General features: G+C 42.9%; 1 protein-coding gene and 2 pseudogenes across 2 annotated transcripts; 2 read left to right on the top strand and 1 right to left on the bottom strand.

The window, feature by feature from the left end:
• Positions 1-203: 203 nt before the first annotated feature.
• Positions 204-11,242, top strand: LOC104709928 (peptide-N4-(N-acetyl-beta-glucosaminyl)asparagine amidase A-like; annotated as a pseudogene).
• On the top strand, positions 5,721-6,624 carry LOC147940543 (uncharacterized; annotated as a pseudogene).
• LOC104708569 (eukaryotic translation initiation factor 2 subunit alpha-like) lies at positions 11,227-13,690 on the bottom strand. 2 transcript variants are annotated; one of them, XM_010425167.3, is made up of 7 exons: positions 13,202-13,690; positions 12,723-12,779; positions 12,543-12,629; positions 12,167-12,313; positions 11,964-12,068; positions 11,647-11,745; positions 11,227-11,545 (listed from the first exon to the last, which is right to left on the bottom strand). In XM_010425167.3, exons 1-7 carry the CDS (start codon positions 13,583-13,585, stop codon positions 11,390-11,392), a joined length of 1,035 nt encoding a protein of 344 aa, XP_010423469.1. In that variant the 5' UTR covers positions 13,586-13,690; the 3' UTR covers positions 11,227-11,389. The 2 variants fall into 2 exon arrangements, with proteins under 2 accessions (XP_010423469.1, XP_087318818.1); XM_087462692.1 differs by lacking the exons at positions 11,227-11,545; positions 11,647-11,745; positions 11,964-12,068 and having other exon boundaries at positions 12,167-12,462.
• Between the last annotated feature and the right edge of the window lie 194 nt (positions 13,691-13,884).

Raw genomic sequence — 13,884 nt, forward strand, 5'->3', positions numbered from 1 at the left:
GACACGTACACAGATTATAAGGAACCACAAGTGACGCTAGAAAAAAACTTTCGAATTCCGTTAGCGCAGCAAGGTGGACCCCACACTGTCACTATCAAACTCTCTCCCCAGTCTCACATTTCCTTTCTACTGCCTGCCATTTTGCGATGTGAAGACGACACGTAGTCGATGATTAAAAAACTAAAACGCTCTGATGTTTGCTCACGCCCCCTTCACTCTCTCTCTCTAGTCTCTCCATCGGCGAGAGCTCGGACAATTAAAAAAATTCAGAAGTTATGATCAACCAAAACGACGCCGTTAAGTTCTTCTTCACACTTGCTTTTCTCACTGCTACTGCCGTTTCTCTTCCTTCTTCGCCGGATCGATTTCTCAGATCTGCTTCGACTTATCTCCGGTCACCGGACGAGCCTCAGGAGTACAAAGAGCTCAGGCTGCCCCTACCATCCGACTGAAAGACATATATATATTTTGTTACACGTATCTAGGAAATTGTTTAAGTTGTTAATATTGTTCCAGATTGTGTGGAACCTCACCTCGATCCTCTCCTCTATTTGTGTAACTATTTTGGCTATATAAGCCTTGTACGTATAATGTAAACAGAGGAGGAATTCCACAAGTTTTCATGGTATCAGAGCATCTAGGACTTTGATTCTCTTTCATTTCTTTTCTCTCTCTCTCTTTCCTTTATCTGTTTCTTTCTTTTCGCCATTAATGGCTGCTCCTAACAGCTCTAATGAACGCTGTTTTGGTGTTACAAACATCAAAAATCAAATACCTGTGCTCCTTGATGAAGATGAGCACAACTATGATGCCTGGCGTGAGCTTCTTCTCACACACTGCATGGCTTTCGACGTCTCCGGTCATTTGGATGGTTCTCTCCGTCCTGCCAATGCCAACGACGATGCTTGGTTGAAACGTGACGGTCTGGTGAAGCTTTGGCTTTACAGCACCATGGCGCCACCACTGTTTCGCTCCTCCTTCCAGACCGGTGGTACTGCTCGTGACGTCTGGAATCGTGTGGAGGCTCAATTCCGCAACAACAAAGATGCGAGAGCCATTCAACTCGACAACGAACTCCGCACAATGGAGATCGGCGACATGACTGTTCGTGACTATTGTCGGAAGATGAAATCAACGGCAACTCTTCTAACCAATGTTGGTACACAAGTCACCGACCGGACTCTCGTTATGTACATCATAAATGGTCTTAACGACAAGTTTGATAACATCATTAACGTTATCAAACACAAAGATCCTTTTCCTTCTTATGAGTCTGCCAAATCGATGCTTGAGTGGGAAGAGACCAGACTCAAGAAGAGTACTCGTGTCACTGCTTCACACTCAGACACCTCCTCGTCCTCGACTGCACTCACTGCCACGACCACACCAGTGCAGAATCCACACTTTCGCAACCGCAACGGCGGTCACAGAGGAAATCGCAGAGGAGGAAGAGGCAACAACAGAGGAAACAGAGGACATTCCTCCTACAATCGCAATCCCTGGAATGGACCACCGTTTTGGCCACCACCACCTCCGTACTGGATGCCTCAATACCCGCAGTGGCCACCAGCTCCGCGCTCATTTCCTGCTCCACCACAGCAGGCCAACCTCGTTGAATTTCCGTTGCAAGCTCACACCTCTGAAGCCATCGCCGATCCTTCTTCTACGGACTGGTACATGGATTCCGGCGCCACGGCACATCTAGCCGCAGATGCAGGTACGCTCCACTCTACTTTTAAACATAACACCAGTCAATCTGTCATTGTGGGTAACGGTTCCTCCATCCCTGTCTCAGCCATAGGTTCATCTTCAATTCAAACAAACACCAAATCCCTATCTCTTAACAATGTCCTAGTCACTCCTAAAATTGTTAAGAATCTAATCTCTGTTCGCAAATTCACTAAAGACAATTGGTGTTCTGTTGATTTTGATCCTTTTGGTTTTACTGTTAAGGACCTTCAAACACGGACACCAATGCTCCGAAGTGATAGCTCCGGCGATCTCTACTCTCTTCCTTCCACAATCAATAAAAGGCCGGTAGCTTCCACAGCTCTTTTGGCTACAACCCCCGATCTATGGCACAAACGCTTAGGTCACACAAATAATGCTTCTCTTTCTTCTATTTTTCAATTGAATCCTATGTTATGTAATAAAGGGAAACTTTCATCTTCTTGCGAACCTTGTTTTTTGGGAAAATCAATAAAGCTTCCGTTTGTTGATTCTGAAACTTTGGTTACTCAACCCTTTGACATAGTCCATTCGGACATATGGACATCTCCCATCCCTAGCGTGAGTGGTCTTCGTTATTATGTGTTGTTTCTTGATCAATTCACTCACCATCTATGGGTTTATCCCCTTCGTCGTAAGAGTGACATGTTTTCAAAGTTCCTTCATTTTTCAAATCTAGTTGAAAATCAATTTCACACTTCCATCAAAAATTTCCAGTGTGATAATGGGGGGGAATATAACAACAAAGATTTTCACAACTATTTTGGCTCTAAAGGTATACATTTCCGTTTTTCCTGTCCACACACTTCCCAGCAAAATGGCCGTTCAGAGAGGATGATTCGAACCATTAACAACACCGTTCGAACTCTCCTGTTCCAAGCTCGACTCTCACCATCATTTTGGGTCGAAGCTCTACATACAGCGGCTCATATCCTCAACATCACACCATCAAAAGCCATTTCCAATCAAATTCCCTTCACTTTGCTTTATAACAAACGCCCAGCCTATGAGCATCTCAGAGTTTTTGGATGCTTATGTTTCCCGAACCTGAATCACTCTACTCTGCCTAAGTTGTCCCCACGCACAACTCCGTGTTTGTTCCTTGGCTATCCAACCCAACATAGAGGATACCGCTGTATGGATTTGAAAACCAATCGTATAATCATCTCGCATCATGTTTTCTTTGACGAAGAGAAATTTCCCGCTGCAAACCTTTCTGCACCAAAAGAAACGTATTCTTTTCTAGACTCACCTGAACCATCACCGCTCTTTAAATCCATCTTGCAAGCCCCATTCTCTTCACCACCGCAACTCCCACCACTTACAGTCCCAACACGCCCTCCTCGTCCTGACCCAATCTTTCGTGTTCCCTCTACCATTCAAACTAGATCCAAATCTGGTATCACCAAACCCAGACAGATGATATCACTTCTTGCCAAAACCAACGCTCTTCTTCACAAAACCAAATCCCCAATACCAAAAAGCCATCTCTCTGCTCTCTCAGACCCTAACTGGCATCCCGCAATGACAGATGAACATGGTGCTATGATTAAAACTAAGAGTTGGAACTTAGTTCCTCGTCCGCCTAATGTTAATATTGTTCGATCTATGTGGTTATTTAAACACAAGTACGATGAGAATGGTGTTTTGTCACGTCATAAAGCGAGATTGGTTGCTAATGGAAAGTCTCAACAAGAGGGTGTCGACTACACAGAAACATTTAGTCCGGTCGTTAAGCCTGCTACAATTCGTGTGGTTCTTAATGTGGATGTTGGTTTGGCATGGCCAATACATCAATTAGATGTTAAAAACGCGTTTTTACAAGGGGATCTAGAAGAGACTGTCTATATGCATCAACCACCGGGGTTTGTTGATCCTAACTATCCAAATCATGTTTGCAAATTGAACAAAGCAATATATGGCCTTAAACAAGCTCCTAGAGCTTGGAATGCTCGATTTACGTCTTTCTTGAAACTCATGGGCTTTGTTCAAAGCAGAGCAGATCCGTCTTTGTTTATTTTCAGGAAAGGACGTGACTTCTCCTATCTGCTCTTATATGTCGATGACATCCTTCTCACAGCCTCAACAACAACATTACTGCAACGTGTCATTGCCAAGCTCAAATCAGAATTCCCGATGACAGACATGGGCAAACTGCGTCACTTTCTTGGCATAAACGCAGAGTACAACAAAAGGGGTCTCTTTTTATCACAATCAGTTTATGCGCAGGACATACTTGCTAGAGCTGGAATGTCCGCCTGCAAACCTCTGGCCACTCCAGTGGACCTCAAGTCAAAACTCTCCATCGACGACGGTGACCCACTCGCTGATCCAACATCTTATCGCCAACTTGCCGGAGCTCTCCAATATCTAACTTTGACAAGGCCAGATATTTCTTATGCAGTTCATCAGATTTGCCTCTGTATGCACACTCCACGACAACCACATCTCGTTGCACTCAAACGTATTCTCCGATATCTAAAAGGGACAGTCAATTATGGAATACAGATGGTCCGAGGTCAAATAGATACACTTACAGCTTACTCCGATGCCGACTGGGCAGGCTGTCCAGACACCCGTCGTTCTACTTCCGGTTACTGTGTCTTTCTAGGTCCGAATCTTGTGTCTTGGTCCGCCAAACGACAGCCAACGCCGTCTCGTTCCAGTTCGGAGGCAGAGTACAAAGGCGTCGCCAACACTGTTGCCGAGCTCACTTGGATACGGAATCTTCTGCTAGAGCTCCACCGACCAATTCAACATGCCTCTGTCGTTTACTGTGATAATATCGGGTCCGTCTACCTCTCAACTAACCCAGTACGGCACCAACGAACAAAGCATGTCGAGCTCGACATACATTTCGTCCGAGACAAGGTAGCTATCGGCGAGGTCAAGGTTCTGCACGTACCTACTTCACTCCAATATGCAGATATTTTCACAAAAGGCCTACCGAGTTCACTTCACAATGAGTTTCGCACTAGCCTCACCGTTCTTCCGACGATGTGACTGCGGGAGGGTGAAAGACATATATATATTTTGTTACACGTATCTAGGAAATTGTTTAAGTTGTTAATATTGTTCCAGATTGTGTGGAACCTCACCTCGATCCTCTCCTCTATTTGTGTAACTATTTTGGCTATATAAGCCTTGTACGTATAATGTAAACAGAGGAGGAATTCCACAAGTTTTCACCGACCACCTAACTCCGGCTTGCTCTCACGTCCTCCTCCGCCACTCATTCGCCAACACCATCAACGGACCTCCTTTTACTGCTCCATACACTCCACCTTCCGGCTCTACATCGCCGCCGTGGTCTTATGTTGTACTTGACCTACGCGCCGCCTCGAGTGGCGATCAGTACGACCGTATCTCCGGCTTATGGCTCGGTGGAGTGGAGCTACTCCGCACCAGTACGGCGGAGCCGAGTCCATCCGGAATCTTCTGGAATGTTCGGAAGGACGTCTCTAGGTACTCCTCGCTCTTTACGAGAGCCGATTTAAATGTCACGATGATGCTCGAGAATATAGTCAACGATGTTTACACAGGCATCTATCATATCAATGTCACTCTCATCTTCTACGAATTCAATCCTATTGCGTCAAATTTGAAAGTTGATAGCAGATTAGGGTTTGTGGAATCATAGGGAAGTGACCAAACCCCTGCGGATTTGATAATACCGGTATGTGACGAAGGGAGCAGAGGTGTTGGTTTTGAATTTGTTTTGAATAAGTCAATCGCTTAACAAGTCTTAGCTTGTTTGTAGGAGTTGATGGAGTCTTTCACATTTCACGTTTAAGTTTGTTTCAGTTTTTCTGTTTCCGTATTTCACTCGGTTTGAGTTCGTGTGAACGTTGTAAGGCTATTATAAAAGCCAATTTCAGTTGATTGAATAAGATCACGAATCATTCAGGGAATTGTGTTTGCTTTACTTCCTTTATCTGGTATTAGAGCAAATACGTATTGTGAGTGTTTGAGAGGAAAGACACTAAAGAGAGATGGGAGATTCAGGAAACTTCACCACACCTGCTGTTCCTAAATTTGATGGAGACTACGACCATTGGAGCTTAATCATGGAGAATCTTCTTCGATCCAAGGAGTACTGGCAATCCAGGTTTCGAACATCTGAGGAGCATTGAGAACCCCACTCCAGCACAACAGAAGGCGCTTGATGAGGCAACCCTCAAAGATCTCAAGGCCAAAAACTATCTGTTTCAATCGATCGACAAAACCACCTTGAAGACGATCACACAGAAAGAGACGGCAAAACAGTTGTGGGATTCAATGAAGGTTAAGCATCAAGGGAGTGCTAGAGTGAAGCGGGCTCAATTGCAGAGGTTGAGAAAAACATTCGAAACACTGGAGATGAAGAATGGAGAGAGTGTGACAAGCTATTTTGCAAGAGTCATGGAGACTACCAATGATATGAGCAACTGTGGAGAGAGCTTGGAGGATGTCAAAATTGTTGAAAAAATCCTCCGGAGTCTCACAAACAATTTCAACTATGTTGTTTGCTCCATTGAAGAATCCAAGGACATTGATTGTCTCACAGTGGATGAATTGCAGGCGTCTCTGCAGATTCATGAACGCAAGGTGATTGAGAAGAGAGGTGAAGAACAAGTCCTGCAGGTGGAGAACGAGCCAAGGAATGCTCGTGGCAGAGGAAACTGGAATCCTCATAGAGGAGGCAGCAGCTCGAGAGGACGAGGAAGGGGCAGATCGTTTGTAAACAGATCGGCCATCAAGTGTTTCCGGTGTGGAAAAATTGGTCATTACCAGTTTGAGTGCACAAGTCTTGAGAAGGGAGCAAACTTTGTGGAGTTTGATGAAGAAGAGGAGTTACTTTCTCATGGCGCATGCAGATATAAGAAGCGTGGAAGATCATGGTCTATGGTTTCTTGATTCCGGATGCTCAAACCACATGACCGGAGAAAATTCGTGGTTCACTGATCTAGATGAAAGCTTCAATCACTCGGTCAGGCTGGGAAATGGATCAAAATTGAGTGTGGAAGGCAAAGGAAGCATTCGAATCAGTGTGGAAGGAATTTTGCAAGTGGTGAGTGATGTCTACTATGTGCCAAATCTTACCAACAACCTGCTGAGCATTGGTCAACTACAAGAAAAGCAACTAGCAATCATCATTGAAGATGGAGTGTGTAGGATATATCATGCTCAAAGAGGTCTGATCGTGGAGACACGAATGACTAAAAACCGCATGTTCTTGGTAAAAGCTGTGAAGAAACCAATCATCTCAAACTGTCTCAAGATAGAAGGAGAAGACTTGGGAACTCTCTGGCATAGGAGGTTTGGACACTTAAACAATGTGTCTATACAACTAATGCAGAGGAAGGAGCTGGTGAAGGGTCTACCCATCCTCAAAGATGAATCCAAGGTGTGTACTGTATGCAATGTGGGAAAATGAATCCAAGGTGTGTACTGTATGCAATGTGGGAAAGCAACAAAGAGGAAAATTCCCAAAGAAAAGCAAATGGAGAGCATCTGAGAAGTTGGAGCTGATTCATGCAGACCTTTGTGGGCCAATCACTCCAATCTCTCAAGGAGGTAAACGCTACTTACTGGTCCTTGTTGATGATTATTCTCGGAAAACCTGGATATATTTCCTTGTTGAGAAAGCAGAAACTTTTGAAACTTTCAAAGTTTTTAAAAGTTCAGTAGAAAAGGAGGCCAAGACTGTTATCCGAGGGTTGCGCACAGATAGAGGAGGTGAGTTCACCTCAGACATCTTCAACAAGTTCTGCAGTGAGAATGGCATCAAACGACAGTTGACAGCTGCATACACGCCGCAACAAAACGGTGTGGCAGAGAGAAGAAACAGAACAATCATGAACATGGTTCGTTGTTTGTTGTCTGAGAAGGAGATGCCAAGATTTTTCTGGCCAGAAGCAGCTAGGTGGACTGCTCATGTGTTGAATAGAAGCTTCACAAAGTCAGTCAAAGACATGGTGCCTGAAGAGAGATGGTCGGGAATCAAACCGAAAGTTGATTACTTCAGAGTTTTTGGGTCAGTTGGTCATGTTCACATTCCAGAACAGAGACGTATAAAACTTGATGATCGCAGTCATCGATGTATTCTACTTGGAGTGAGTGATGAATCCAAAGCATATCGCTTATACAATCCAGTCACAAAGAAGATTACCGTTAGCAGAGATGTCATTTTCGAAGAAGATGCTACATGGGACTGGAACTTAAGCACAACAGAGCAGCATGTTCTTGTTTGGGGAGAAGATGGAGAAAATGCTAGCGACGATGGGGGAGAAGAAACTGATGCAGAAGAGAATGATGATGCTGAACAAACTGCTGAGCAAGTTGCGGGTACTGAAACTGCAGAGGCACAAGGAGAGGTTGCAGTGGAAACAGAGGCACAGAGAGTTGAGACGACTCAAGAGCCTGCAATTGTAGAAAACTCTAAAAGGGTGAGAAAGGAACCTGCTTGGATGAGTGACTTTGTGAGTGGTGAGGAGATAGAGGAGGAAGGTGACGAAGATATGGGATACTTTGCATTATATATCTCCAATGAAGATCCAATACACTTCTATGATGCCGCAAAAGAAGAAAAATGGAAAAATGCTATGGAAGTGGAGATTCAGTCTATCGAAAAGAACCACACCTGGGAGCTTGTACAGTTGCCACCACAAGCAAAGAAGATTGGTGTAAAATGGGTCTACAAGACGAAGCTGAATGAAGAAGGAAGAGTAGAAAAATGCAAAGCTCGCCTAGTTGCAAAAGGGTACTCACAAAGAGAAGGCATAGATTACACTGAGGTTTATGCTCCTGTTGCAAGATGGGACACCATCAGAAGTCTGTTGGCAGTTGCAGCTCAACAAGGTTGGAATGTTTATCAACTAGATGTGAAAAGCGCTTTTCTGTATGGAGAGTTAAAGGAGGAAGTTTATGTTGATCAACCTGAAGGGTTTGTCAAAGTAGGGGAGGAAGACAAAGTCTATCGGTTGAATAAAGCACTCTATGGCTTAAAACAAGCACCAAGAGCATGGTTCAGCAGGATTGAGAGCTACTTCAAGAAGGAAGGATTTCAGAAAAGCAACTATGATCACACTTTGTTCCTGAAGAAATCTGAGAACAAGATGTTGGTGGTGAGTCTCTATGTTGATGATTTATTATTCACAAGAAATGATGAGGTGATGTGTGCAGAGTTTAAGTCATCAATGCAAAAGGAGTTTGAGATGACAGACATGGGGAAAATGAAGTTTTTCCTTGGAGTTGAAGTTCATCAGAGTGACAATGGAATACATATCTGTCAGAAGAAGTATGCTTAAGAGGTTCTGGAGAGGTTTAAGATGGAGAACTGCAACTCTGTTAGGATTCCGATTGTTCCAGGCACTGATCTTGAGAAAGAAGGCATTCAGGGAGCAAAAGCAACAGTCTACAAGCAGCTTGTGGGTTGTCTAATGTACCTTACGGTAACACGTCCTGACTTGATGTTTGTAGTGTGTTTGCTTTCTCGTTTTTTGGCTGATCCCAAGGAAGAACATATGGTGGTTGCTAAGCGGGTACTAAGGTATTTAAGTGGAACTCTGGATTTCGGAGTTTTCTACAAAAGAGCGTCGGTTCTAAATCTGCTGGGATTCACCGACAGTGATTATGCAAGGGATCGACATGGTAGGAAGAGCACTTCTGGGTATGTGTTTCTAATTAATGGTGCAGCGATATGTTGGAGTTCACGCAAACAGGACATTGTCACTCTCTCGTCTACAGAAGCAGAATATGTTGCAGCTACTTCCTCGGCGTGTCACAGTGTTTGGTTGAAGGGAATCTTGAAAGAGTTGGGTGTTGAAAACTGTGAGTGTGTTGATATAATGTGTGACAACAGTTCTACAATCAAGCTGTCCAAGAATCCGGTTATGCATAGGAAGACGAAGCACATTGATGTAAGGTATCATTACATTCGTGATTTGGTGAATGAGGGAGCTATGAGGTTGCTGTTTTGTGGAACGAATGATCAGGTGGCTGATATCTTGACCAAACCGATCAAGCAGGATCAGTTCGAGAAGCTTAGGGAGATGATGGGAGTTCGACGCTTGGAGAATTAAACTGAAGCAAGCTTTTCAGTTTAAGGGGAGGAATTTGTTGGTTTTGAATTTGTTTTGAATAAGTCAATCGCTTAACAAGTCTTAGCTTGTTTGTAGGAGTTGATGGAGTCTTTCACGTTTCACGTTTAAGTTTGTTTCAGTTTTTTTGTTTCCGTATTTCACTCGGTTTGAGTTCGTGTGAACGTTGTAAGGCTATTATAAAAGCCAATTTCAGTTGATTGAATAAGATCACGAATCATTCAGGGAATTGTGTTTGCTTTACTTCCTTTAAGAGGGTTCTGGTTTATGATCGACAACCCTGCAGAAACTTACTCAAAACGAATTCAAATTCCGTCCAACACTCGTCAGATTGTGCTGGAACTATATGTATCGTTCCATGGAGACGATGAGTTCTGGTAATCAAACCCGCCAAACTCTTACATCAGAACAAACAATCTAGCAACAGGGCGTGGCAATGGTGCATGCCGGGAAGTTTTTGTTAAGATAGATGGGAGATATGTGGGATCCGAGGTGCCATTCCCGGTGATCTTTACAGGTGGAATCAATCCCTTGTTCTGGGAACCAGTTGTTGCAATCGGTGCATTCAATCTACCTTCCTATGACGACTTGAATTCTCAATGTAGATGCTACATAGTTGGTTCTCATCCTTCAGAGGGACTTGACGCCATTTCTAAGTTTGCTTTTAGATGGAAAGTCTCATGAGTTTGCACTTGGGGTCAGTGATGGGATATCGTACTGGCTTGTGGACGCTAATTTGCATCTCTGGTTAGATCACGGGTCTTCGAATGTTGAAGCTGGGTCTAGATTCTACGATAGCCCAAGTCGTCACATGGTGAGACAAGAAGAGTTTGAACAGCTCGATGGGTCGTTTAGGGTTGAAGCAGAGGTACATAGTGAATATGATGGCTGGGTTAGATCAAGTAAAGATAATCTGACCACCGTGGTCAAGAGCATGTTCAAGGTTGGCAGCTTGGTGAGGTTCGAGGGAAACGGAACATACAAGAGGGTTGAGCAGAGGGTGAAGACCAAACGGATAGTGGAGGTGACTTCTGAATCGGGTAAACCAGTGAACCGAGTCGTGCACCAGCGAACATATCCTCTCACGGTGATCACTTCTACTCTTAGAGGGTTAACAAACGACAAGAATACATATATGCTCGTGACCAATGTTTCACACGCCTTGAATGAGACACATTCAGATGGAGAGGCTTTGACCCAAGTTTTCAACAGACAAGACTCAGAGGGTTGGATGGAGGTTGAAGATCACAATGTCTTGGCCGGTGAAGCGAGCACAAGACAGAGGCTTAGCTACATCGATGAATGCAGCTGTTATTCCCACACAATCGTTGCAGCCAATGGAGAGATTGCCCAAGACAGTTCATCTGATTCTTGCACTTCGTCTTCATCCTCAGAAGATAACACATTGAGCCGCTTATCATAACCATTGTGAAATCAAATAGGAAACACTTGTCTTGTATAATAGATGCTTGTACTACTAAGCATGTTCAAGGTCAAAGAAAAAAACTGTTTTTGCTCAAAAGGAAACAAAATTGTAGGATCTAAAGCAGAAACCGCAGTTACAATGCTTTTGCTTTTGTTCATTCAATTATCCCGCTACATCCATTGATATCGACTTCTCCCATTCCAGTGTCTTCTTCTTCATCTTCGCTTCCCTCATCTCCACTGAGTTCTTCATTATCCATTCTAAGCTTAGCCATGTGCTCAGCAAGCAATTTATCATCGCGTTCACTCACCTACAAATGTTGTAGCACATTAAGGTCATTGACCAAAGAAAATGAGTGATTGAAGTAGTACAATCAGTCGGCTTGTCACAGAAAAAGGATGTAAGACATACCGCACGAGCACCTTCTTTAACAACAAGTTTCCCCTTTTGTTTCTCTATTGCAGTAATGCATGCTTTAATTGCTTTATTCAGAGTCACTATTCCTTTTTCCTACTCAATCAGATAAAGAAAGTGTCAGAGTGACCAAGACTTTTACTGAAACATCAGGTTGTAAAACTCATACTGAACTGCAGTTATTCGTGATGGTTGCACGAAGAGTTGAATAAATATGTGTAAGGATTTATGGTGATATTACAGTGTAAACCTTAATGTATTTTAAACCCTTTTCCACTTTTAAACAAGGGACAAACCCAACAACATAAACATACCTTGTCAAGGGTTTGCGTTGTAAGTACATACAATGGTGGTGCAACAAGCTTGATTTTGACAGGACAATCATCACTACCTTTAGCCTCTGCCTTCTTCATGGCTTCCTGAAAAATCATACTATTATTATCGCCAGACAACTTATGCTAGCAAGTAGAAAACTCATCTTAAAAAAAAAAACAGATAAGAAATAGAAAAGACTGACCTTGATGTGTAGAACTCCATCAAACTGAAAACACTTCAATTCGATATCAGCACGGATCTTCATTGGTTGTGGTGTCATTCTCCTCTTAATGTTCTTCACAAACGCATCTTTCAGCTCTTCAGTCACAGCTGGAACAACTTTGGTCACCTTTTAAAAAGATAGGATAAGTCTCCATGGATCAAACTAACTCAATGATAAGGATAAGTCTCCATTGGTTGTGGTGTCATTCTCCTCTTAATGTTCTTCACAAACGCATCTTTCAGCTCTTCAGTCACAGCTGGAACAACTTTGGTCACCTTTAAAAAAGATAGGATAAGTCTCCATGGATCAAACTAACTCAATGATAAGGAAGGTTATTTAAGGTATATAGTGTTACCTCCACACCATCAGGTCCTGTTTCTTTAACTTCTCGGGTAAGAGCATTGAAAACTGAATCAGGATCAGTGACAACAATTTTGAAAGCCTAAAAAAAACAGAGTCCAAAGTACACACTATCACAACAGTTCATATCAGCAATAACGAGCCGTTTAGTTAACAAAAGCTTTGAAACTATTACCTCAAAAGCATGTCCATGCTTCTTATACAATGGCCAGCCGATGTTTACGTATAGCTCCTACAAAAAAACGAAGATTCTTTCTCACAAATTGGAAACCAAAAGAGAAAAGTGGAAAAGGATACGCATAACTGGACCTTATTTCAATTCAAGAAGAAAACAACATGATACAGATCAAGCTAGAACATTGAAAGCGACCACTAGATTGAAACTTTACAGAAATTGATCTCATGGCCATAGTGTAAGCTTTAACATTATCAGTTTATCACATCAACAATGGCGAAAATTTGATTTGTAGTCATCTCCAGAACATATTGGCTAGAAGAAATAATTGGAAACACCAATTCCTATAATCTTAATCTTCATCAAAGTCATCCTAACTAAAATCCAAGAACTAACGAGTTCAGCTTACCATTCCAAGTCAAGTAAACAAAACCGAGACTCATTGATCGAGAAGAGTCGCTAAAAATCAAAATCAATACCTCCAAATCGACACCAACAGTCTCGGCAACATGACGCATGATAGAGTGAACAAGCTTGCTCTTATTATACCTCTCCTCACAAGTCTGTATGTCCTCTTCACTAACCCTACGCTTACTAAGATCGATATAACCTCTCTCGTTATCGACACGAAGGACCATAACAGGCTCGATGCGACCGACCTTGATTAAGCTACTGATACTACGAATCCGACGACGAGAGAGCTCAGAGAAGAGGATCATTCCTTCGATGTCGTTGTACTCAAGGAGAGAGACGTAAGCTCCCATGTCGGCGATGTTCTTCACCTGAATCATCACCGCCATGTCTACCTCCGGGTATTTGGATTCGTACATACGACATTCCAGATTCGGTGCACAATTCGCCATGGTTTTGAGATTCTCGAGAAAAGCTTAGGTACGAAGTTCGAAAATTATAGAGAGGAAGAGTTTCTTTAACAAGAGTCGCGAAATTGAGTTTTAGGGTTTTCAAAATTTGCTAAACATTTCCAAAAAAAAATTATCTGTTACTAATCTAAAAACATAGCAAAAATAAATTATCCAAAGGCAGAATGCCTATAGTAATGGACACTAGGTGGAATCGAAACCGCTACCTTCACAAGATTTTAAAGCGTTCCGAAACAATCTTGCCACCTAAACCTCTTTTGCTTAATGTAAATTTGTTTCGT

Source organism: Camelina sativa, chromosome 8 (assembly GCF_030686135.1).
Source record: "Camelina sativa cultivar CO46 ecotype springtype chromosome 8, ASM3068613v1".
Classification (NCBI taxonomy): domain Eukaryota; kingdom Viridiplantae; phylum Streptophyta; class Magnoliopsida; order Brassicales; family Brassicaceae; genus Camelina; species Camelina sativa.